Below are 26,459 nucleotides of genomic sequence, written 5' to 3' on the forward strand. Positions count from 1 at the left end.
CTCCATCAAATACTGCTGTGGTAAATGCGTAGTGGTTATAATACGACATGTGGTCATATAGATATAGTCATATGTAGTGTACAGCCTACAAGCGAGTCGAGAATACAACAAAATAAAGGATTTTAGCGCAAAATAAAATGAACAGCAGAAGCCTTTACATGTTTTTATTTAGTTTTATATTTTGCGTTTTTCAGACTGTACCTGCTTGTCAAAGGAGGAGCCTAATATGCTACTCAAGCATTCAGTTTTAAGGGGACCTATTGTGTAAAACTAATTTTTATGCACATTTAAACATGCTATAACAGTGTTCCCTCATTATTAGTTTACCCAGTATTTTAATCGATTTATGGATGTTAGAACAATCCTGTATTGTCCTGTATTTGAGACTTCAGTTCCTCCCTGCCCCACCCAGTCTACTGCTTTGTACTTATATGCAATTATTAAAAAGATTCAGACATTAGGTCATAGATGTAGGGTTAAACAATGTTGCAGATATGAAAATCCGCTTCTTGTGGTGATGACATTTCACTATGAAGAGGCAGGACTTATTATTTTTGCAGTTTTGAACAAAAAAATCAATAAATCAATATTGCAGTGAACAAACTGTAAAATAGTAATCTATGTTTTTTTTTTTTTTTTAAATAATACTAAATATCTGTGAAAAAGCTTGTGCCTTTAACAAGCTTCAAGTATAATTAACGTTCTTGTGTTTCTCGGCTCAGTCGTTAGCAGGTACAAACAACTGGGAGAGAGCCAGTCTGGACATGGTGGTCAGTTCCCCTCGCTTCCCGGTGTTCGACCTGGTCAAGGGCAGGAAGTACTGCTTCAGAGTGCGCGCTGTCAACAAGTATGGAGTCAGTGACCCCTCAGCCCCCAGCGCTCCCGTATCCTTGAGAAAACCACAAGGTGACTGCGTGGGCTTAAGTGGAGTGTGTGCATTAACCTCTGTGTGCAAGAGGTCAATTACATTTCACAGAACTACTCTCAGCTTCAGACAGTACCTTTAGTTTTAGTTCTGTGTGTGAAACAGAAGTCTTAAATGGATTTAGTATTTAAGTGCCCAGGTTGTTCTTATTTAAATCATTTGTGCAAAATATAAAGTAAACAGTCCTCATTAAATTTTTAAGCAGCTCTGTGTGGTCATTCTGGTTACTCAAAAAACATATGTATTTTTAAATGGAAACACTGCATTGTCATCTAATATATAGTGGTTAATGTTGTGTGCTGAGTTTATTTCAATTCATCTTTATTCTGGACTCATGATCCATTTTTGAAACATAAAACATTGGACAGTGGCAATGCAAACAGTAACATTTATGGTTTAAAAAGACAACCATACCAGTGTCTTCACATCTTAAGTGACACTATTTCATTTTCTTACTTATTCAGCCTGCAAATAAAACTGTACATTAAAGTTCTTAGTACAGCAAAGTGTTCACTCGTGCAGTACAGTACGAACATCTTAGTCACACTAGTCCTTCGCAGCCTCCTTAAGACCACCCGTAAAGCGTCATTATAAGCCTCCTGAAGCCTTTTGCAGATTGGCTTTTTTGTAATGAGTCCAGAGGAGGGCAGTGTATAATGGTTTACAGTATGATGGTAAACAATACATCTTTACATCATCAGTACAAGAACCAGAGTTGCGCATAAGAATATTTGCCTGAGCATACATCATCCTGCATTGTCTATAAATATTCTGCCTTGTTATTTATTTTGTTTTTAGTCCCACCCAGTCCTCCACACTCACTGATGCCCCTCAGAGACACAGACACTTCAGTGCAGCTCAAGTGGCAAGAACCCGAGGACAAAGAGGACATCCTTGGCTACTACCTGTACTACAGTGAGACCGGCAAACAGAACTGGAAAACTATCAACAACAAGCCTTATACCAAGACCAGGTAACAGAGCGTTCAGTCTTTGTTGTACCCAAAGCTGTATCTTTATTGTTACTGAATTCAATCTGTTCATTTGTTGTAGCTTCACTGTACATGGGCTCAAGACTGGAAAAGAGTATGTGTTCAGAGCCAAGTCTGTGAGCAGAGCAGGGAACAGCATCTACTCAGAGGAGTCTCCCCCCATCACAGTCAAAGCAGCTATTAGTGAGTACATAGATCACATGCTATAATGTCATTGTACACAAAGAATATCACTTCTTTCAATATGATGTTTCCTAGTCGATCAAACAATGACCTTTTTTCAGGCATATTATGTGTGATTGATTATGAATGTTTGAAGTAGAGTTGTCAAAAATGCAATATCCAGTAATTAAATAATACAAATACAAATTGTTTAGCTAATAGCCTATTAGCTTGAGGTATTGATTGGTAGTATAAACTGTCAGGAGCATTTCAGAGGCACTGTGAATAAATAAAACATCTGTTGAAATTGTCATCTTATTGTATAACTAATTATTATAATAAAGAGATGGCAAAGCAAACATGAGTTCAAGTTAATGGACTGCAATGCATCTTAAGTTCTTATTTTTTCATCACGGTGTCAAAATCGTGATATTTTACTATGGTGACAGTACTATGTTATATTGATTATTGACTCAACATCTTAGACCTTTTATCTTGTGTTTCTCATAAAGATGCATATGCTTAGATGTTCACCTAGTATTCTGAAGTGAGGCAAGTATTCATAAATATATTTTAGTTCAACTGTTTCTGTTATGTGTGGTTTAGGAGTGCCATCTGCTCCATCTGCCATTGTTCTGCTGCTGTGCACTGACTCAGAGATGGTTGTGGGCTGGAGGGCTCCTGCTCATAGTGGGGGAGCCCCTGTGCGAGGTTACTACCTGGACAAAAAGGAGGAGGGAGCGGAGATGTGGAGAGAGGTCAATGAGAAGGCCGTTCCAGAAAGGAAGCTCAAGGTCTGTGGAATTACAACTCACAGCTAAAGTTTCAGGAAACTTTTAATAAAGTTTCATCCAGTCTACCCACAGTATCCTCACACAGCCAAAGCAATATTAATAAAAAGTATTTTATTTCATTTGACTTCTGTCACTTAGCAACTGAGTGTCCATGGAGACATGTAATAAAATACAATCTTTCACCTGCCTCTGGAGATTTCTGCTGCTTTGTGATTAAATATTGTTCAAACACGTACTTTCCTTTAATAGTAGCGACAAATTATACAAAAGAGATTGTCATTACACAAAATGCAGCATTAGATTAGAATTATCTTAACAAATTGTACATTTTCAGCATGGCTTGACCTGGCTTATTGAATGGCTGTTTCAAGAACATACAGCTCCCCCTATGGGTAAAATTTTGAACATGCAGTGCATTGTCAGTGTTTTTCAACCTTTTTTTTTTCATCGTGGCAGACTTTTTGGTTAAAAAGATTCCACGGCTCCCACTAAGCTATTACCACATTACACCTTTTCCAAAAACAAAGTATTTTCCTTGCCCCAGTGCTTGGATCTTTTTATTTGGCATTGATGATTGTTTGGCTTTGTAAACTGGTTCAGAAGTTGCCCGGGACACTCCAGAATTATAAATTATTCAATTAAATGCTTGTGAGAATTAATTTCACTTTTCCCAAGGCACACCTGGCAGTACCTCACAGCACACTGACTGAAAAACAATGACCTAGGCACAAGTTTTACTTTTACTTCCACTCGTTTTCCCTTGTTTGCTGCATAATGCAAATGAATGTCATTACAATGCTAATTGGATTTGGGCACAGTTTTCTGTCCTCTTTCCAGGTAGCTCTAGTACCGTTAGTCAGACTTTTGTTTTGAACTCAGCTTCAACTATAAGCCATGCTACTGATCCCATTAACTGATCAAATTATTTTGAAACATCTCAAAAAAAACCTTTTTACACAACCTATATCATTTTTAGTTAGACTTTTGTCATCGAGGCAAAACTTTGTACAATTACTGCCACAAACTGTATATTGATCAGATAAAAGGCAGCAATTCCTCTTAATTGTAAAGATCTATAGATAACAGAGGAGGTGTCTGGTAGGGAAGGGTGCTTTTTAGATCGCTATTGCTGTTGCTGTGAAATACGTTCCCCCTAGTTGTGTCAATTAGTTGCCCTGGAGCTGCAGCAGAAGTTCACAACTGCTTGCACAAGTGATAAGGGCCTTAAAGTCTAAGTGGCTGTGAATAGGGAGATCAATGTGCAGATCAATAAGTCTGAATCCTTCTCCTCCCAGTGCTAAAGTGCCCTGGGAGCTTAGCAAAACATTCAAACAGCAGCCATAGCACTAACACCCTGAACACTACCAGCCTCAAGGGAAATACAACAACACTAACAAGAAACGTCTGCTACTTCACTGTCTTTCACCTAGTCCAATTATCATTAGAGCACACACTTTTGTGTTCTCTGATTTGCAACTCAAGCATACACAGGTTCTATAGTAATACAGTTACAACGACTAGTAAATTTTTTTTCTTCCTGTCTTAGGTGTCTAACTTGACCAGTGGGAACTTTTACCAATTCCGTGTTTTTGCTGCGAATATGGTGGGTGTGGGCAAGCCCTCGGAGCCCAGTGAGCCGTTCCTCTGTGAGAAATGGACAATGCCAGAGCCAGGTATTCTCCTGTAACTGTCTGATCTGTATCCACTTCTCTTATTGTTACATTGCAGTGACATCACTCTAGGGCACATGTGTCAAACTCAAGGCCCCCGGGCTAAATGTGGCCCCCCACATCTTTTTATGTGGCCCACAACAAGAGTTTTCTACTTTGACTTAAAATGTCAGTTTATCACGAGATACAGTTATACAGCCTTTTTTTTTTTTACATCTGTGGAAATGTATATGCAGTATTTGTTACTCAAATAAGAAATAAATACAGAGACAGTTAATGAACAAGTTAAAAAGTAGTTGCATTTATTTTACATGTGGCCCTTTGAGAGTGACCATTTTATGATGTGGCCCTCGGGGAAAATGTGTTTGACGTCCCTGCTCTAGGGTGTTCTACAAGTATATCTATGATGGAATGTTCAGCAGTCACCATGGTGCCGCAATGCGCACATTAACAAACACTGTCACAAAACCGTTTTTTTCTGATCAGATTGTGTTAAAATAAAGCTGAGTCTAATAGAGCTGTTTACCTGTTTAATATATATTCTTTCCATGCTGTTACTCTTTTTGTCAAGAAAAACTTCAGTGACCTTCAGTGCGACACAAAACCCCACTGATCCATCAACCCAGCAACCAAGCAGTGTGAAATGTGAAATCTGGTGAACAAAACAAATTGTACATTCAAGAGGGACTAGCCTGAATAGGTCATTACAAGCCCAAGCACACGCGTACACAGTCTAGGACGCAGAAACCCAGCATGCACTTGTATCCCCTTCGTATTCCAGACCGCTGACATTAATACTGAGGCAATAGCTCACACACACCACTGTTAAAGCCCATCTCATTCATCTTGGCAAATGGGCTCCCCTCTATATCGTTAATAATTGAAGAGCCACTGAAAATCATTAGGCAAATTAACTACAATGTGTCGTGAAGTCACTCCAAGACCAAAAAGAGTTACTGTACTGCTTCTCGTACTGTAATGCTCCACTGTTTTCTTTTAATATACTCCTAAAGACCTGTATTTTATAACTATGTCTTTGTAATAACTTTTCTTTTCTCGTCCATCCAGGCTGTCCTTATGACGTACAAATTAAGGAGATCAGAGACACTTCCCTGGTTGCTGTGTGGGCTGCACCTCTATATGAAGGACAAGGACCTATTATCGGATATATATTGGAAGTTTGCCAAGGCGACCAATCAGACGAATGGACTGCTATTAATGACCAGCCCATCTCCAGTACACATTACAAGGTACTATTACAAACACATTTTCTATTATGAAGCAGTGTTGACATCATTTAAGGGCAGTGTACCACTACTACTATTAATTCTTGCATAGTTTAGAGTAGTTATGCATTGCTTTTAGAACGTCTCAGATGAAATGGGCATGTTTGGTGTTGTAGGTGTCCGGTCTGGAGACAGGGCAAACTTACTGTCTCAGAGTGACAGCAGTGAATGAGGCTGGAGCTGGATGTCCCTCTCTGCCCTCTGAGCCTTTCACTGTCACCACTCCACCAGGTACTGTCACCTTAAAGTGTACACCGCACATTTATGTTGGCAGATGCGCAGTTACAGTATATATCCAGTGAAAGCTTAAGATGAACTCTAACTTCACTGGCAAAATATTACAGAAATAACAGTCAACAGCAGTACCAAAAGAATGTATATACTGGTAACTCTTGTCAAATTCTGCTTGGGAAAGGCTTGAGAGGTTTTTAAAGGTAGTGACATATTGGTAAACCATCTTTGTCTGTTAAATTTGAGTAAATTGAGATAAATATGTATTATCTTTAGTCTTTATCTTTAGGACTCATTAGTATCAATCCATTTTAATATGCACCTGACACTGAATGATCCTGTTGCCATGTGAGGTCATTTGTGTCTGGTATCAGTAAGCTGTGTCAGGAAAAATAACACTTTTATTAATTATTGTTTAAGCAAAATGAATAAATGTGTGACTCTATTCACCTCATTAATTGGATCCCCACCGCTGCAGGCTCTAAAGACATAGAGATCGGTGTGGATGATGACGGCTTCATCTGTCTGACATACGCGGCTGAGGAGATTAATGAGGAAACCCCTGGTCTCTGGAACAAAGAATATTGTGAGCCCATAGATGAGAGCAGAGCACAGACACACAGTGAGAAGAACAGGTATGCACTTGACAGTCAAGAGAAAATGTTCAATTTTAAAGTTAGACTACAGACGGGAGAACATTACTCTAACTTTTTTGGTGGGAGTTTTAAGGGGGTATTATGCAAAATCGACTTTTTGGCGCTTTCTACCATGTTATAACATTCCCTTAACAAAAACATGCCTGAAGTGGTTTTATATGTCATCTATAAATGTACAAAAGTAGGATGCAAAACGATACACTATAACTTCCCAAACGTGATATGATGTGCAGTAGTTTTATTAGTGAAATGCACAGTAATAATGTTGTGATAGTGCTCTGAAGAGGGGGTGACTTAGTGCAGGGAGCAAGGGCACTCGGAGCGCCAAACACAAAAGTAAACTTATAATACGTTGTTTTTGACAAATATTGCATTTTCAAAGCAATAAAAGGGAACATGGGGATCTAAATATGTGTCTAACCGATTAATACCTAACATATTTTAAGATTTTATGTCTTAAAACGAACAGCAAAACAGACTGTAAAAAGTTTGCTTCTGTGTTTTAACTTTACTCCTTTAAAAAGAATTGATTGAAACCTAAAGCGCACAAACTGCTCTGAACAAATTGAATTAGTTCTGAGGAATAGCATTGTGCTGTCAATGACTATTTCTTTTGGGGATTTTGTGCCAGATTCCCCCTGAATTTCACACTCTCAATGTTTCATTTCTTCTCTGAATGTAAGAAGAAAAGTTTCATTATAAGTTGACTTGCTTTAGGGTTATAGAGACGGGAACTTTTTTGACGACGTGTAACTTTGGGCTGTCTGGGAGGTAGACTCACTAATAAGAGGCTGGATTACTCTGTCTGTCCATCAGGGCCGTGCTCACCTTTACTGATGCATCAGAGGAGGATCTGGGCCTGTACACTGTGGAGGTGACTGACAACCCCAGCATGTCGTCCAGCTATGATTTCACTGCAGATGGTAAGAGCGGAGTGTCTGAGTGCGCTGCAAACAACCAAGGCAACCTAGACGAGCAAGGGAAAGGGATTTAAGGGACAGGCATGACATTAGCGGTGCGATTAGTTCCTCTTATGGCTCTAAATTAGTATTGGTAAGTATGTGATTTTAATGCAGTCTACTTTTCAAGTCTGACGTAATCATGTTGGCCACACAGTACAGAATGTAATTGATACTTTCATACTGATTGGTACTACATTAGCAAACACTGAAAAGTTTTAAGATACTTGACAAAAAAAAGAAGTACAAAATGGATTTAAACATCATATTTTCAGGAGCCTCATGATCCTGTTTAGGAGCTTGATACAACAAAAAAGAGAGTGACTAACTGAAAAACAGTTAATGTTACATAGTTTTTGACTGTAATGTTATGAAAGAGACAGTGCAGTACAAACCTTTGGAGTTTCAACTAAGTCAGTTATTTATGAGCAGTTAGTTTTAAAACATTAGCTGTAAGGTATCAACATGTGGGAATGAAAGTGGATAAACAATTACCGGTAAAATTGGTATATTATTATCTGACAATCAGAATATTCTAGTTTAGTTACCGGTAGTTTCTTCTAATAATGCAAAAATGTTTAAATTAAAAATCTATGTATTTCAGTGGCAGTTGACATTCGTTCTAAAATGACAAAACCCTTTTTTTGTACGTGTTTTACCATATATTTCTTTTTCTTTTCTTTTCTTTTCTTTTCTGAGATGGGACTTATGTATTTCACATAATTTTCATTTTGTATGATGTGTGTATGTGAGTAACTGCAGTACAATCTTCTGTTTAAGTATTTATCTATCCACAGTATCTTTCTAAATGTTTGCTTTGAACTTTGTTTACAGACCTAGAACGACTGAAGGAGCTCAGCTGGCAAGTGAGAAATCCATGTACGTACTTAACTATATCTTTATTATTTATTAATTACATCTTTATTACTTCATCACACCTGTTTCTAGCCTGTTTAAATACCACACTTAAAGCAGTATGGAGTCAGAGCATGAGACTTTATGTGAGCTTTATTATTTGAGGGGGTAATTGACAGTGTAAAATGTGTGACTTCCTGTTGGCAGTGATCGGGCTGAAGACAGGTTGGCAGGTGGAGGTGTCAGAAGAAGGCAGGGTGCGTCTGTGGCTTCAAACAGAGAGTCTGAGTGATGCCGCTGAGCTCCGACTCATCTTAAATGACCAGGAAATCCACAGCACTCCGGTGAGGATTACACCAAAACATGCAGTATTTAAACTGCCAAGTACTTATCCATCAAAGGTAGTGTTATCAAAAGGGCTTATATGACTCCACATAGTGTAGGCTCAATGACCATGATCATAAATTCATAGATACAATGTTGTGGAGTTTGCCAACAATAAAGGGAGCAGGCGCATCACACAGCATATGGTCTGGTGCTGTGCTCATTTAGGTGATAAGGCACCGGGATCACTGGAGTGAAGGAGGACGACAACACATCTGCTAATATCAGAGCTGGACACACGCCAAACAACAACAGAGCTGTTCAAACACGTCTGACATGTTAACATCGAGGTTTTACACAAACGTCTTTATACATTCAGCATCTTCATCTCATAGTCATAAAATTACAATTATGTTCATAATGTACTACAATATAAACAACATAATGAAATGCCTGAATGTGGAAAAGAAGTGATTTTCTGCCATTTGAGGGAAACTTATTTTGTCTTAAAGAAGTGTTGTTCACTAGAAGCATAAAGGGAATGTGAGTGAAACTGTGCAACTGCAGCCATATATAATGCAACATAACCTGCTCAGAATAATCAATAGACCAGTACAATGAGAGAGCCAAATGCAAATGTGTAGGTCTGGTATCACACAACTCTTTAATTCCTCTCATAACTTCACAGTATTGATGTACTGATTATATGTTATCTCTAAATGATCACAGCTGTGGTTTATGAATTCAAAAGCCATTTAGCTGATTAGAGCCCTTAGGCCCACCATACATCACAAAGCAGACTAGCGCAGCCTCACCATGGAAGACACACTTATGCTGATGAACCCAAAAGACATACTGATGTGTTTGTGCAGTAAAATACTAATACTGACTCTGGTTTATTTGTCCCACATGCAAGTGCAATGTCTTCTCCTCACATGTCCCAAGTATTTCTCACAGAGCCTGTTTGCTCTGCAGCATCGGACGATCACCTTGGACAAGGCTAAAGGTCTAGTAGAGATTGTGTTTGATCCACTGTCCCCAGAGGACCAGGGCTCGTACACGGCCCAGCTGAGAGACGGCAAGGCCAAGAACCAGTTCACTTTAGTCTTTGTGGATGATTGTGAGTTTTCATTGTTTATATTTTGACGCAAAAACACAAGTGTTTACAAAGAAAATAATGTGTCTTAACTAATACTACTACTGCAAAGAGAACCGTATCATTCTAGCAGTTTATCTGTGTAAAAACTTAAAGTGTAAAGTTTAAATCTGTGTCTCCCTATCTCTTGGTTAGTGTTTCATCAGACTCTGGCACTGGCTGATGCAAATCGACACAACCATAAGAGAAAGTTTGGTAAGGATCCCTCTGCATCACAGACAAGTACTATAACTCCCTGCATGCCCCCCCTTACTGCATGTACAGAAGAGGGTACTACATGAATGGAAAAGTGCACCATGTCATAAAAGGAACACAACTCCTGCTTTTAGTATCGATTTATTTACATTGTGATAGATTTTGAATAGCAGTGGTGCATGTTGTCAGATGTAACCTGTAGACTGTGATATGTGCAGGTTCTCATGTGTCTGTGTTCCAGACGTGATTGGAAACACACAGCGGTCAATGTCCCAGTGCCGTGTGCAAACACACATCACACTGTGGCACTGGGATAAAGTCCATGACACTGGAAAATTCCTACAGTCCCACAATACTGCAGTGCATAGTGTATTTAAATCAAAACTACAGCTACATAATTTTGAATGTAATCCAAAGTATCATGTTATCCTGTATATGTATCCTGTGTTTTGTTTTTCAGGGCCTCATTTTGAGGAATATCTGTCTTGGTCTGTGACAGATGAATGTGTATTGGTTATCAAGTGCAAGGCAAGTTAACTACATAATAAGACAGGCCTGAGGGGAGAAGTGTCTTGCTCAAGGCAATAACATTCAGTGTCACACCCACATCTTTCCTAGTGGACTAGAATGAAGCCCAGCCAACTAATCAGCTGTCAGCAATAGACACATGCAGTAGGCACCAAATTGATTTTAGAGATGGGGTTAACTAAACTGTAGATATTAATATTCCACGTCTTTGACTACAACACTCTACCAGTGTAACTCATTTAACAGCAAATTACTATAACTCTGGTATTTTGCCTGGAGAAAAATAAAAAGAGAATACAATTGACTTGATCTGTGTCCTCTCAGGTGACAAATACAACTAAGGAGACAACCTTGAAGTGGTTTAAGGAAGGCAAGGAGTTGAAGGAGGCTGTGTACGACCCAGCATCTGGGCTCAGCTCATTCACCGTCCCACAGGTACAGAATGGGATTAGTAGACTTATTTTGTAGTACCAGAAAATACTTATCACCTTATCTTCACCTTCACAGCCTTACAAGGATAAATTAAACTAGAGTGGTTGTCTTGGGGGTATTAATATTTCATTTGGAAAAGCTGTGAATATGTTTTATTTCAGTAAGGTCAGTGGTTTCCCCCTCAGGTTACCCAGGAGGAGATGGGCACGTACAAAGCCGTGGTGTCTGATAAGAGAGGAGAGGATCAGAGTTTCTTAAAATTATCGGATGAAGGTGGGAACATGACCTTGTACTATTCCACAGACACCCACAACAATAACTTCTTTGTCTGCACTTTCTTCAACAGCTCTGTCTCACCTTGCTCTACATTTAGCAGTGAATATTTATTTTCGAACATCAATTCTTTCTGAAGGCTTAATTGTTCTCTTGATTCGCAGAGTATGACAAGCTTCTGCAGCAGCTGAGTAAACAGTGTGGTGAGTTATTTGTATTTGTGAAATCAAAGTTATGTTCCCAGCGTGACAAGCGTAAATATGAACCTGTGCTAATTAAGTGAGCTTTATTCAGGAATACTAATCATACTGTGTAGTTTTATCATCGCCATGACAACTGTCTGTGCAGCACTGTCAGCCGGGCCGCTAAGTATCGAGTGCACCGAGGAAGGATTCAGGCTTTTCTGCTCGCTCAAATATTACATCAACTACCTGAAGACCAGCTGGCTCTTCAAGTGAGAACTACTAGGCGACTGCTACTACTACTACTACTACCACTACTACTACTGAATCAATACTTAACATCAAGGTGCACCATGTAAAGGGATACACAACCTTGTCTCCATGTTCTTGTGTGCCTGGAGCATTAACTTTATCTATTTTACTTTCAAATGTGTTTTATTGCTCAAAAATACCTTGAAGAACAAGCATTTGACCTTTAACTTGGCCTTGGGGTGCCAGGTGTTTGTCTCCATGGAGATAAGCAAAGCAATAACATCTCCATGGAGAAAAGCAACTGGCACACCCCTGTAATAAAATCTACAAAGTCTACCTTTCCAAAAATAATAATAATAATAAAAATAAAAATAAATATATATATTTTTTTATATCATTAAAGACTATCAACTGGGCTTTTTGCTGCTTTTTAAATTATTTGCGGTTTTAAAAACATTTGTAACAAATGTTTTAAAAACAGTTTAAACACTTTTTTAAGTGTTTAAAAGCACTGAAACTAAATACAGGATTTTAAGATGTTGTTTAACATCTTTGAGAAACTGACTTTCTCAGAAATGAAAGTGTGTTTTTATGGACTGGTCTAGTACCTCCATCTGCTGGCTAACTTATGTAATTGCATGAAGCTACTTCACCTACCATAGAAGTCCATTTTTGAAAAAACTCCTGCTCTTTTCCCTTGTAGGGATAAGCCCATTGACCAGACCAGGACCAGACCTGGCTATAGTACACAGAAGGTCTGGATCGATGTATTCAACCCCACTGAGAAGGACCAGGGGAAATACACCTTAGAGATGTTTGATGGAAAAGAGACACATAAACGCCACCTGAACCTGTCAGGACAAGGTAAGGGAGGCCACTCCACAGACCTTATTATCTCCTTCAATATTATGAATATAAAGTTTGGTTAAGATCATTTTTATTCCCTACTGATAACGCTTCAAGAGAAATTAAAGCCTAAACCCTGAACACACACATTACCAGAAACACACAGTAGAGCACATAAATAGATTTCCATTGTTAGATATTCATCAGAAGGGAATCGTAAGAATTTAAATTGATTTAATTTCAATCAGAGGGACAATTTGTGACCAAGCTATGCCATATACTTAATCATTACTTAGAGGAGAGGAAGGGTGTGAATCTTGAAAACCTGTAAATCTACTTTACAACCAATCCTTTCTTGTTCCTCTTCAGCCTTTGCCGATGCCTTAAAGGAGTATCAGAGGCTGAAGTAAGTGCTTCCTCTTAGTGGTGTGTTTTTGGCATGACCTGGTGTGACAAGTTTAACTATCGTGTGAGGTAACAGCATGCGTCAAACTTCTGCTAAATATTTCAAATGTTCTTAAACCGGTTTCTATTCACAGACAAGCTGCTCTGGATGCAAAACGTGAGTGCTTTGTAACAATAGACCAATTAATTATCGTCAGTGTTTGAAAGACAGATTATTTGAATGTTTTGTGTTTTAATAGGAAGGGCACATGTGATAAAAGGTCTGCCTGATGTGGTGGCTATAATGGAGGGCAAGGTATTTATTTATTTTTTGTAAATCATCAAAATACAACTGCATGTCTATTTGCCAGTTTACTATTTATACATGGAATAGGCAAAAATGTGTAAATAAGAGTACCAATGTTTCAAACAATATTACTTTAGTAGAAGTAAGGTATGGTGCCTTTCGTGTTTTTTACTTTATTGAATGATACTAACATAATATTGTCGAAATAAAGCTCTTGTCACTTACGACAGGAAGCATAACCAAAAGGCTGACAGTACCGTTTCTTCAAAAAATATGTAATTGTAGAAGTCAAAGTATGCTGACCCAAGTACAATATATTATAACTTGGGTAAATGTTAAGTGATTTGTACCCATCTCTGCCTCCTCACTGTCTCTCTTACTTCTGTTCCCCGCCATAGACACTGTGCCTCACATGCTTTGTTGATGGTGACCCCTACCCAGACATTTTCTGGCTTCGAAATGACAAACGGATCGCCAGCCAAGGCCAGTTTGATATTACCAAGGAGCATAAATGTACAACCATCACCATCAATAATGTCACCATGCAGGATTCTGGGAAATATAGCATCTTTGTGGAAAACAAATATGGCTCTGAGACAGTAGATGTGACTGTAAGTGTGTATAAACATGGGGATAAGCCGCCAGCTCATGCTGTGCTAATGGGTTAGGAACATTAAAGGAACATTAAAATGTGATATTAAAGTGCATACGACAGGTTAGTCTACTAATTTAATGAACATAGCATTGATTATTATTGATTTTAAAAATGTTGCTTAGTTTGCCTATTTTTAAAATTTTTATTTTGGTGAACACTTCCGGCTTATCCATGCATTTGTCTCCAGTAGGTTAGACTACTGTAACGGCCTGCTCACTGGCCTCTCCAAACGAGCCTTAACACAGCTGCAGTACATCCAGAATGCTGCTGCTCGGGTCCTGACTAGAACCAGGAAGTATGAGCACATAAGTCCTGTGCTCAGGTCTCTGCACTGGCTTCCTGTAGCTCAAAGAATAGACTTTAAAGCAGCTCTGCTTGTGTATAAGTCTCTCCATGGCCTAAGTCCAAAGTACATCTCCGACATGTTAGTGCCATATGAACCATCTCGCAATTTGAGGACTTCAGGGATCGGCCTCCTGCTGGTGCCCAGAGTCAGGACTAAACATGGGGAATCAGCGTTTAAATTTTATGCAGCTAAAACTTGGAACAGTCTTCCTGAAGATGTGAGACAGGCCTCTACTTTGACAATGTTTAAATCCAGACTCAAAACAGTTCTGTTTAGCTGTGCATATGACTTTTATTCTGCACTCTTCTCTTTTAATGTTGATTTTATGATGATTATTTGTGATTATTTATGTTTGATTTGTGTGATTTTAATATCTTTCTTATTCTGTAAAGCACTTTGAATTACCTTGTGTACAAATTGTGCTATACAAATAAACTTGCCTTGCCTTGCCTTGCCTTGCCTTGAACATGAGCACCAGATATGACATGCAGAGGTAATTACATAACTGTTACCTGGCAATCATGTAAACAAGGGCCAGAACTTGCACAACAGGTGTGATTGGACTAATAAAAATGTACTTTTCTTCTTTTTTTGACTAATGTTAAACGATGATAAATATTTACCACAAGTACTATCCCAACAAATCAAGTAATAATTAAAAAAAAACAACATGAAAACCTGTCAAATGCACTTAAAAGGTTATGATTGTACTCACTCATGTTAACCTTTAATTTGAGCATTGGAATAAAGTACTTCTCCATCTATTTTACTTTTAGTGTTATGAGATTATTAAGGACGATGTAAAATGTAAATGCATGTTGAGATTAAGCTTGTGGATAATGAATAAATGAATTAAAGAAAATATGCAGAATATGTGTCTCAAAATGTGTCTTAGCTGGTGTAATGTGAACTGGGGCTAATGGTTTTGTCCACCACAAGCAAACAGTCCGTGGTGCCATTGACCCCAGAGCAGAGCTTCACTGTGGTAGATTCACACTTGCATTTTAACCATTGTGTTGTCCTGGGGTCATTTATGATCCCAAAAGCAACTTTGTTACAGCAGAACTCTGTCATTTCTTTATCAAATGGGTTGAAAATTGTGCCAGTTGTTGACCTCAATTTCTCTTATAACTTAGCCATAAAATAAAAATATTTTAAATATTTTTATAGTTTTGGTCTATTTTTAGCTCTATTTTTAGCCTGACCTCAGACTGATATACTGATACCAAATTTATTTTATTTTTAATTAATTAATTTATTTTTTGTTTTTATTTTGGCCAGTCGGAAGTATTTTTATAAATAAATAAATAAACATAAATAAATTAATAAATACATTTTTGACTCTCAAAATGTCCCAAAACTGTAAATTTCCATCACTTCACTTGACAAACATTATTTAGTCAATTGCCACGTGGGATTTGTCAAAATGTAGTGATTTTTTTTTTTGTCTTTCTTGTTTTGTTTTGTTGTTTTTTTTGACTGAGAGCAAAAAGTTACATTGAAGTTTCTCTGGGGTCATGTTTGGGGCCATTTATGGACAGTGGAACTAGATTTAGTCTAAAACAGGATCAGGACTAACACAGGTATCAAATATTACTCTAAATATGGCTGGAGCTTTAGAACAACTAAAAATAAGCACTTCAAACCTATGGACACAGAGTTCCACTGTCCATAAACTTACATGGCTCCAAACACAAGATGGTCTTCTGCTGTTTACCTGCAGAGTCGAAAGGCTCCGACCAGTCAATCATTTCATCAAAGACCATAAATTCTGATGCTTTTGAAGGATTATTGAAAGGATTCATTGGAAAAACTGCATTTTTCAAAACAGTTTTCCATTTGGCTAGAACTTAGTGAACGAGATTCACAGTCCATTATTAGTGTAACTTGGTGTTTTTGTTTTCCACCTGAAGAGTCGGTCATAGAAATGTTTAATTTAGGTTCTGTGTGAATTGTGTGATTTCAGTTGTTCTAAAACTCCAGTCACATATTTAGTGTGATATGTGATATCTGTGTTAATCCAATCTTGTTTTGCCAGGCCTAGTTCCACTGTCCACACATGGCCCAAAACATGAGCTGATGGAGTCAAATGGCTCTGAAAATTCAATCATTTAATCAGGGATTGTATAAATTAAGATGCAAAACTCTGTTCTGAAGGATTTTTGAAGAAATTTGAATCAAAAAGCATCTTTTCCAAAAATAATGGTGGATTTGTGAGGAAAAAACACTATTTGGCTATAAATACAGTTGTTATGAAAGGCCAAACACAGAAATGCAAGCAGGATTAACTGAATATGATTGAAATGAATGGGAAAATATCTGGGTTCATTGAAATTTCAACAATTAAATGTTTGCTCTCATTCAAAAGTCTGACATTTTTCAAAAACAGCACCTACACTAAATTAAGACCCCTCCCGCCTTCTAATTCACCAAATATTTTTGTCAAGTACAGTCATGTAATTTCAGTGTTATAAGGCCTTATGATGTCAAAAAGATGTGTCCACTTTTTTCATATAATCAAGGTCTATGCACACTAAATATATAAATGTAAGATAAATGTGGTATCAGTGCATTAGTCTGAAGTCAGGCTAAATATAGAGACCAAAATTATATATAAAAAAATGTTATTCTATAAAAGAAACTAATTAGATTTCAAATTGAGCCCAGAGGAGCTTCAATGCAACATTTGCTCTGTCAGAATAATAATTAAAAAAAAGTTTTTTCACAACATTTTGACAAATCCCACTTGGCAATTGATTAAATAGTGTTTGTCGAGTACAGTGATGGATATTAAGGCTTACAGGTCATTTTGAGGGTTAAAAATGCCATGTTTTTTACAACAACAAAAAATAAAAAATTAAAATACATTTGCTATCAGTGCATTAGTCTTAGTCCCAAAATTATAAAAATGTGTTATTTTATGGCAAATTGGGGTCCTCCTAGAGTTATGTTGAAGACCCCAGAAGAACTTCAACGTAACTCTACTGTGAGGAACGCACAAGGGTTAAGATGTGGGAGATAGAAATAGCGATAAAAATATCAACCCATAATCAACAGAATTTTTCATTTTAAATCATTTAATCTCATGCTACACTTGTCTATAGGCCAGCAAAAAATCAGTACATAAATTCTCAAACTAATAGATTTATTGAACAGTAACTATTTTTCTGAGCATTACTTTTGAAAAATTCCAATTACATATTTTTATATTCTAGTTACATTTGTGGAACAGTTGCCTCGTACATAATTTTGCTGGTGCAGAAGTTACTGAACTCTAGGTTGATCAAACAGTGAGGATTACTCCATGTGCTGTTACTGATTAATCACACAGCCCCTTACCTTTGACTATAAGAGAAGGGATCCCCAAGTGTCTGTCCCCACTTTGCTTTGAGCTTCACACAGTCGTCTCAGCCTCCAGGAGACCAAACATCATCATGGCCTTCAATGGAACGTGGCAGGTCTATGCTCAGGAGAACTATGAAGAGTTCCTCAGGGCCATGGGTGAGTTGACTATCAATGCAATGAGCCAAATCCTTATAGCAAACATGTATTTATGTTATTTCTGCTGCCAAATTTCAAACAGAGCTTCCAGATGAGGTTATTAAGGTAGCCAAGGACATCAAGCCAATTACCGAAATCAAGCAGAACGGTAATGACTTTGTCATCACCTCCAAAACCCCTGGAAAGACCCTGACCAACTCCTTTACTGTCGGCAAGGAGGCTGACATTACCACCATGGACGGCAAGAAGCTCAAGGTAACACCACCTCCACAGATGGAAATCATTTAGGACCAGTATTTCACTATTTTGGTTTGGTTTGCTCTCCCACAGTGCACTGTCAACATGGAGGGTGGCAAACTGGTGTGTAACACTGGAAAATTTAACCACATCCAGGAGATCAAAGGAGGAGAGATGATTGAGGTACAATAGAATATTCTACAAATAAGACTATAAACTTATCAACATTGCAATTAAAGGTTCCTCTGGTTTCTTTACAGACTTTAACTGTGGGCTCAACAACTCTCATCAGAAAGAGCAAAAAGATGTGACGTGGATATTTAAATAAAAAATGTCACTTTGTAAATGTGTTTTGACTTTTGACTAAACATGTCACATGAACATGGTCATATTTACAATGCCATTACTTACCATGAATATCTAGTGTAGTAATAATATAATAGTAAGTGTAATTACTTTGCTCATAACCAAAAGGTTACCAACTAGGCACTTTTCACTGTCACTGTTCTGTAAAGTGCCACACAACTATTTTCATGCTAGGACAACTGCACTAAAGCTTAAATTAATATTCTAGTAGTACTGGGACTGATTAATGTCTATTGTCAGTGTTCCCATCTTCATAATTCATAAGTAGCCAATGAGGGCAAAAAAATTATAGTAGTTCAATATCTAGGTAGTGCTCATTGTTTTTAATATTTTACATGATGTGTGAAAGAATGCAAAGAGACAAGACAAAGTTTAGGGGGAAGGGGAGGGGATTTATTATTATTTTTTTTCTGGAATTTTGGTTTCAAATATCAGTGCATCTTGTATTATTAATATTTTTTTTTTTTTAAAAACATTACCAATAGTTACCAATCTCAAAAAGGACATACTTCATTTCCATTTCATTTTCAGTGACATTTCATAGGGGGAGAAATTCAAAGCCAATTAGTCAAGGTTAAATTTAGAAGGAGACATTGCTATGCAGGACCCAACCAAACAGGAAATAAAATGTGAACAAGAGAACAAATACAAAGTGGTAAAAGCGCTCGACTGTGAGCTGGCGGAAGAGCAGCTGCCAGTCAGGTGCTTCACAACATTTGGTCGATCTGTGGTACTCCCAAATACAAATGGACTGCAGCAGTTTTCAGCATCAACTTAGGCACAAATGGGTCAATACAGCAAAATACAAGCTCACATGATGTAAGCACATTCATACCCAGATCCAAACATAAGCAAGTCTCCACTGGTCCAATTTCAATTTAAAAATTTTACTCATGTTTATTTAGTATTTGTTTGCACATAGCATCTTTCACCCTACACTGTGCATAATATAAAACAATAAAAAATGTGTGCAACATTTCTGGGAATAACAGTGCACGGGTGCTGAGAAATGCTATAGGCATTTTTTTAACAAAAATATTCTTCAGTATTGAAGTCAAGACATGACCTTAGCATGTCTTATACATTCAGTGTTATTACTAAAAATACTTTTGTCAAGCAGATCAAAACTGACCTGCAAATGTACATATGCTACAAGTACTTTATACATTTCATTATTTACATGGCTCTTTAATATTTGTCAAGTTCATACTTTGTTTTGACTTCTCTAGGCTGGCTGTAACAGCTCCAATTCTGCACAGAGAAAGCAACAAGTGCCTCAACAGAGGATTCAAAAAGTGAGAGGACATAGTTGATTGATTAAGCCTCCATCATTCTAATAGCATTCTGACCTGTAACTCAAAATCTGATTGCAGTGCACAGGGTAAACAAGGCAGCAAGTGTCTGTTGATGCGATGGTCACCCGTTTTGTAAACAAACACCAGCCACTGTTGTGTCCCTTAGGCCTCATCACTTCAGGAGTCTCCACAGCTTTGCCTGGCCTTAAACAGGTGCGAGCAGCCAACAGGACCAGAGTAAGAACAAAATTCAACAATCTTACACTTAACCCTGGCCCTCTTCCGCCTGCTGAGCTGCTGCACGGCTCCTTGTAGGCAAAGTCTGGGGGCACAACATAAGGATTACAACAGTCAGGATGACCTGCCCCAACTACCTAATAGTTGGGTTAATCTGGATAAACTGACTGACAATACTGGGCAACACAACTGAGCAAAATAATTGCTTTGGTTCACACAGCATTTCATGTCTTTCAACAACAAAAACATGTACAAAATAATGCTATGATAGAGTGTAGCAGCCCTCCGAGCCAACTCCTATAGTGCATATGCGCACAGCGCAATAAAAATATACAGGAGTTCAAAGCCCAAGGTCTCTGTGCCATGGTCTCTTCACCCTTCTGTTTGAGGTTACACTTTTGACCTATACTCACTAGCTTATAGCTCATCTCTACCAGTAAGATAGCCTTGTCCCTGCAGAATTGCAGTTTGAGTGTCACTAATAGAGCAATAAGTAAAACAAAAACCTAGCTACTGGCTACAAATGTGAATTTGTATTAGCACTGGAATAGAAAAGGGGGACTAAGAATGTCAAACAAAAAGCTGTTTGGAAATAGACTGCACTTACGGGAACTAATCTGAAATTTAACTGTTGATGTAAAATAAACTGACACTCAAATCTGCCTTGATAGCCAACATAAAAAATACAAAATCAAAGTACTACAAAGGATACCCAGTTTATCATTAGTCACAGAAGATGACTCCTTCAGAGACATCACCTACCAGCAAGGCTGCAATGCTGTAATTGTTCTTTGAGTTAAAAAGGGAACAGAGTTAGCATTTACAGCATAGTATCTGCAAACATCCCCTAGTCTGAAGGTCAAATCTAAAAGAGGTAAAAGTATTACAGCACTGAGGTGTTCCTGATGGGTGTGTGCCCTCAGAGTCCCAGTTCATTGGCCAGTTTAAACATCAAAACATGTGTGCCTCACGCCTCCACCTTCAGAAGGCTCTTGAGCTGGAAAGCCATGATCTCCCGACTGTCACAGGCACCCATGGGAAAGGACACCCAGTGACTGGGGGGTTTCGGCAGGACGCTGGGCGATGGTGGTTCACTGAACTTGGGCCCTGCGTAGCTTGGACTTCCTTGGGTGCTCAGGAGCGTGGTGAGGTGAGACACGGCCCCCTCCCAGTTCTTATCATAGCTGATGGCAAAACGGACAGAGGCATTCTTGTCTGCAGACGCGGCCTGCCGCGCCTCAGGAGACCTGTGGTACACTGCACCTTTGTCACTACGACGATGACTGTGGTGAAGGCCCCCTGCACTCCCTGCAGATGCTGCCACAGCTGACCCGTTCTGCTCACGGCTCCTCTGCTTAGCCCGGCCAAGTGGGTGGTTCTTCTTAGATAAAGATCTCTCAGGGTGGGAAACTGGAATGTTGTACCTCTCGCCACCTCCCATGGTGTTTTTCACTGTGTCACCTTAAAATACATCAACAAACCAACGTAAGTATATGCATGTTTTGTGGAGCAAATACAATATACCAAATATCCGTGCCTTGGAGGAGGTTACATACAGCAGCACCGCCCACTGATAAGTACAGAGGCTACGTGCAGAACACCAAGCACTCCGCCCCTCCCCCACAGCCGCCCGAGCAAAACAAGCTGAGAGCTTACCTCTTTGTTGTGAGAAAAGTGCTACAGTGGTCTCTCTTTAACCGCACTCCTCCAATCGGGCCCCAGGTCCTCGAAGTAGTTCTTCTACTTCTCACTGCACTTTTGTGTCCAGCAAGAACTGAGGTTCTCATGTGCCAACGAGCGATGTTTGGTCGTGGAACCGAGCTGAACATCAATTCACCTCGGCACACGGATGCTCAGGAAGTCACAATCCTATAAAGAAATGTGCATTAGAACAGACTGCACAGCTCTCTGCAGGATCACAATGAAGAGATAACTGAGAAAAGTCGTTTAAGAATAGAGAATTTAAACTGCGTCATCGCATAACTTGGAAAAAAAGATCACTGAGAAAAATAAAACACCCATCATGTTTATCACATATTTAATAATCAGCCATGTTAAAAAAAAAAAAAAAAAAAAAGTTAAAACGCATATTTGTCATGCGCAATATGCTTAATTACGGCATTCATTTCCTTTGTTTACCACTACAGTGCCTTACGTTGAAAAAAAATAGATCAATTTTGGATTAAGTGATACAAATCAAACATGTAAGCTGCTCTGAAAAGCAACTACTATCGCAAAAAAGTCTTGTTTTTGTGAGTCAGACTATTTTGGCAACAAACCAAAACAAAGAAGGTCTCATTCAACATGGCGACCAAGCACACAGCGTACTCTTACCGACTTCCACTGGCTTAGTAGTGGCCCTTCGTCGAACAAAAATATGGACAGCCTTTGATAATCCTCGGCAGATTATATAGAAAATATAGCAAACTATATTCCCCTACAATCCGTCTCCGTCGCGATTTGAGTGGTAGAAAGTGTCCGTAATCACCGCCTGACTCGACTCCCTCTGAATTGCAACAAAATGGACTCTACAGCGGGGCTATGTAGCTCGAGTTTACCCGCATCTGACCAATCACATGTCGAGTTGTCTGTGTTCAGCCAATCAGAGGACAGATTACCAGACGCATTCAGGCCTGTTGCCAGACGGGTGACGTCAATGCGCGTCCCTCCTTCTCTTCCTTTTGTTGAGGCTCGGGTATTTCCTGAAAGAAGTGAAAAAAGAAGAGAAAAACAACCAAGTTATCGCACTTTTCAACGTTTTATTTATACCACGATGCCAGTATTTTGAGATATCGTCGATGAACGTGGACAGTAGTCTAATTCGAACTGATATACCACGGCCAACAGATGTTATGTAACAATAATTAGGGTTTCTTTGTTTCTTTTCTTTTATACCTATGCCTTTGGTTGAACGTTTGCTAATTTCACTACATGGTCTCCTTGATCCAAAGTTAATCCATCACACTGAAGAAAGATAATCATTATAACTAATCTAAAAGGGTTTCCCATGCTCAAATAAGCTCAATTGCGTCTGATCAAAATGGCCTAATTAATCCAAATAAACTCTGAAGTAGGTTTAATTTTCCATTTCTAATAGTTAAATAAAAGGCTACATTCAGGGACATATGGACAAGTAATCACAGGATGTTGTTGTGGGCTTCTCTGTCTGCCCTCCCCCCACTGTTATGTTTAAGACCCACTGGTGTGACTCCAGAACAGCTGTGTGCGTGTCTGAAAATGTAGGCTATTCCAGTTTCTGAAACCACAGAAAACTTACAAGAAACGTATAGACGACCAGGAGTATGCTATTGATGTGAATATTCAACTAAGAAATTGGTTTAGTAGTCCATGGTTGACTTGTGGAAAACACGGTCAAAGATTAAGCCCTATCCATATCTACTGTTGGTTTATAGCTTTAGTTCAAGTCCTGGGATTTTAAAAAGAGTTGCGCAACATAATCTGTGTCAGTCAGACCTCAGCTGAAGGCCATGGAGCGATACTCCCCATTGCCTTTAAAGGGGGCTGTACCATCTACAAGTGTCAGCCATGTTTGGAAAGTAGGTCATGTTTCGTGTAGGGCAGATATAAGGCATAGGCTACAGAAACCTCCATGTTTGACCAGTCATAGAAGAAGCATATAACCATAACTTTACAGACGGAATGTAAATTCAGGGGATGGTAAATGCAAAATAATACAGGCCTATAGCATTCTGTAGGATCTTTTTGAATCAACAAGCCACAACAAGTCTTCAGGATTAGCATGTGAGAAGGGGCTTGGCCAGGACGTCAGCAATGGAAGAGCTTATTTGGAATGAGCCTCAACCAAATTGTGTCATGAAACACGCCCACTCACTCAAAGGGAAGAGAAACTAAGCACACAGTTTCACATAAGGACACTGAAGGGATTTATTACACAACCAAAGATTTTCCTATACTTTCTCTGGATATATGCCTTGAAGATAATAGTCTATGGCAGAATATGGGCCTTCCTTTTGTTGATAAAATATGGCCTTCCCCAAATACAGAACTGAGCCTAATCTTGAGTAAAAACAAATAGCAGTTATAGCAGCTATCGACACCAGCTTTAAAAAGGGCGTTATGTAACTTTTCTTGTGGAAGATGGAGTTGTCATTTTGCCTGGAATATGCCATTAAAGTTATCTATATATGTGAAGACAAGTTATGCTGCTAGGCCTAGTTAGCAGTCAGATCTGTGGAAAGGCGACCCCATTTGCCGTATGAAAACATGTTTTGAAGGTATTTATGAAATCAGTGCAAGATAGATAGGTTTATGACAAACTGTGGAACATTTCAGACAAAGTAATAACATCTCCATGGAAACAAGTAAGTGCACCTCCCCACCAGAAAAGTTATATAGTGTAACTTGTTGAAGTATCTCACGGGTTAATTTCTGTTATTAAATTTACATCTGCACAGAGTTGTATTAATCATGACTATAATGGGATAGTTTTCAGCTGTCCGGTACAATGCTGGTAATTGACGGAAATGTAATTAATAGAACCATTTTAGAGAGCAGTGCATGTCCTCATCTTTCTGTGTCCATGGAGATCCCTGCAAGAAGACCATGCTGTGATATAATCCAAATGGTAATTCAGACTAGCAGCAGCATACAGGCTTGAGCTGCACCTGATGTCTGAGTGAGAGAGGACAAATCTTATTGAGCCCGCTCTGTTCTCTTGTAATCACTTTTCCACCGCTCTGACCAACCCGCGCCTGGATCTGCAGCTCACCAGGGAGACACAAGAACACAGAAATAACCTCAAACTCTCAAACTGTCACTTTCATTTGCAGGTCACAGTTTTTGTTCTAGTTTCTTTGCCATTTAATTTAGGATGGTCAATTGAAAAAACAGGACTAATTTAAGTGCCTCAGGTTATGCTGTACTGACCTGATTATCTTACAAACTAATTTTTAGCTAATTCACCCCAGGGACAATCAAATGATATTGCTAAATTAAATTCATGAAAAAAAATCCTTTCATCTATTTTGTTCAGCAGCACCCTCTGGTGAAGAAAGGCATACATTACACATGAATGTGCTTCACTCTCAGCACCTGGTTTGCATATTTGGAATTACTGGACTAACGCATATATTTGTCATACATATTGTGCATGTTGGTGCTGCCACATGAGACTTTAACATCAACTTGTCTTATTTAAAAATAGCACAAAGGATGTACCAAAGGAAAGTACAAATTGCATTTGATTTTGAGATTATGTCAAATGAATGTTAAGTGATTTAATAAATCCTCTCCGAGAGGAAAGAGTAGAGCCATCAGTGAATCTTCTGTGTTGAGTATTATGTGATTCGTAGATGACAGGAGTAGATCAAGGCAACATTTCAGGATCATTTCAGTAATTGCAGGGCTGTCACTGCTCACTTTGATAATAGCAGTAAAGTGCTAGTCTTACGTAGGATGAAATGCACAGCAACCCCACTACTATGGTGTTATATTTTTCTTATTCAAACACATTGGTCTTTTTTTATTATTTGTTCTACTTTTAACAAAATTACAAATACAATTAAATGAAACTAATGCTATGACATTTTAATGTTTTTGTATATAGACTAACCTCATAAATAGTTTAGGCTGGCTCTATCAATAGTCTTACTGTATGGCCTCTCACATCAGTTTTCACCCATTTTTCCCTGCTCTTTTAGCACCATGTTTTCAGATCCACAAATAACACCTTTCTAAAGTGCTCATATCCCATAAGTCTGGCATGTCCCTTTCTTCAAACACAGCAAGCATATAAGCATTTATTTATTCTATACAATCATTGGTATTTTTCTAACACAATCTAATATTAGTGTAGTATATTTGCGGAACTTTAAGCATGTTTGAGGTTTAGCAGAGTGCTTGGTGTGTCCCTCCCTCTCTTCTGTTCTCTTCTCTTCTCTCTTTCCTCTGCCCCTGACTGTGATGTGATCATAGCAGCCTTATCTCTGCGGCTCACTAGTCATGTGTATAGGTCTGATTGTCATCTTTTACTGAGGACCTAACCAAAAAAGCCAATATCCTACAATTAAAACCACAATTAAGGTAAGTTTTTATCTACTTATCACCACTTCGTTATAGGCCTATTTCTCATATTGTATATCTCATAATATCTCATGGAAAAATTATTCTGAGCAGATTTTTTTTTTGTTTTTTTAATGTATTACTTTAAAATTATAAAGACTGAGCCCAATAGTGTACAAAGAAATGTTGAAATCATAGTGTGGTGCAAGCGATTTTTACCACACTCCTTTCCATTTCCTGGTTACAGTTGCACAGCTGCTATGAAGAAGACCAATACTAACTTCTTTTACTAAGAAAGACAAACTACTTTTAAAAAAAATCAATCAGTCAAACAAAACATGGGAAATATTGATGAGCCAAAATGAACCAATG

General features: G+C 38.5%; 3 protein-coding genes across 4 annotated transcripts in view; 2 read left to right on the top strand and 1 right to left on the bottom strand.

Moving 5' to 3' along the window:
* The window catches only part of myom3 (myomesin 3), a 49,357-nt gene extending 33,812 nt beyond the window's left edge, over positions 1-15,545 (top strand). Inside the window, exons 15-37 of the mRNA XM_033981792.2 lie at positions 723-906; positions 1,724-1,898; positions 1,978-2,099; positions 2,685-2,872; positions 4,419-4,545; positions 5,611-5,792; positions 5,945-6,059; positions 6,538-6,694; positions 7,532-7,638; positions 8,509-8,553; positions 8,737-8,873; positions 9,829-9,973; positions 10,145-10,204; positions 10,665-10,732; positions 11,057-11,167; positions 11,350-11,437; positions 11,602-11,640; positions 11,786-11,891; positions 12,575-12,735; positions 13,087-13,123; positions 13,257-13,279; positions 13,362-13,417; positions 13,807-15,545. Coding sequence (XP_033837683.1) covers positions 723-906; positions 1,724-1,898; positions 1,978-2,099; positions 2,685-2,872; positions 4,419-4,545; positions 5,611-5,792; positions 5,945-6,059; positions 6,538-6,694; positions 7,532-7,638; positions 8,509-8,553; positions 8,737-8,873; positions 9,829-9,973; positions 10,145-10,204; positions 10,665-10,732; positions 11,057-11,167; positions 11,350-11,437; positions 11,602-11,640; positions 11,786-11,891; positions 12,575-12,735; positions 13,087-13,123; positions 13,257-13,279; positions 13,362-13,417; positions 13,807-14,076 — 2,703 coding nt within the window. The 3' untranslated portion in view covers positions 14,077-15,545. The remainder of the gene's footprint in view (positions 1-722; positions 907-1,723; positions 1,899-1,977; positions 2,100-2,684; positions 2,873-4,418; positions 4,546-5,610; positions 5,793-5,944; positions 6,060-6,537; positions 6,695-7,531; positions 7,639-8,508; positions 8,554-8,736; positions 8,874-9,828; positions 9,974-10,144; positions 10,205-10,664; positions 10,733-11,056; positions 11,168-11,349; positions 11,438-11,601; positions 11,641-11,785; positions 11,892-12,574; positions 12,736-13,086; positions 13,124-13,256; positions 13,280-13,361; positions 13,418-13,806) is intronic.
* A 2,236-nt stretch (positions 15,546-17,781) lies between these two features.
* fabp10a (fatty acid binding protein 10a, liver basic) lies at positions 17,782-18,492 on the top strand. Its single transcript, XM_033981788.2, has 4 exons — positions 17,782-17,910; positions 17,993-18,165; positions 18,241-18,330; positions 18,408-18,492. The coding sequence occupies exons 1-4, from the start codon at positions 17,844-17,846 to the stop codon at positions 18,456-18,458; spliced, it is 381 nt and encodes a 126-aa protein (XP_033837679.1). The 5' UTR covers positions 17,782-17,843; the 3' UTR covers positions 18,459-18,492.
* Positions 18,493-18,962: 470 nt separating this feature from the next.
* Positions 18,963-21,837, bottom strand: pnrc2 (proline-rich nuclear receptor coactivator 2). Of its 2 annotated transcripts, none has more exons than XM_055228146.1 (2): positions 21,697-21,837; positions 18,963-21,499 (listed from the first exon to the last, which is right to left on the bottom strand). In XM_055228146.1, the coding sequence occupies exon 2, from the start codon at positions 21,484-21,486 to the stop codon at positions 21,013-21,015; it is 474 nt and encodes a 157-aa protein (XP_055084121.1). In that variant the 5' UTR covers positions 21,487-21,499; positions 21,697-21,837; the 3' UTR covers positions 18,963-21,012. The 2 variants fall into 2 exon arrangements, with proteins under 2 accessions (XP_055084121.1, XP_033837678.1); XM_033981787.2 differs by having other exon boundaries at positions 18,963-21,506; positions 21,702-21,790.
* Positions 21,838-26,459: the final 4,622 nt, after the last annotated feature.

This window comes from Periophthalmus magnuspinnatus, chromosome 16, assembly GCF_009829125.3.
Source record: "Periophthalmus magnuspinnatus isolate fPerMag1 chromosome 16, fPerMag1.2.pri, whole genome shotgun sequence".
NCBI classification, from domain to species: Eukaryota; Metazoa; Chordata; class Actinopteri; order Gobiiformes; family Gobiidae; genus Periophthalmus; species Periophthalmus magnuspinnatus.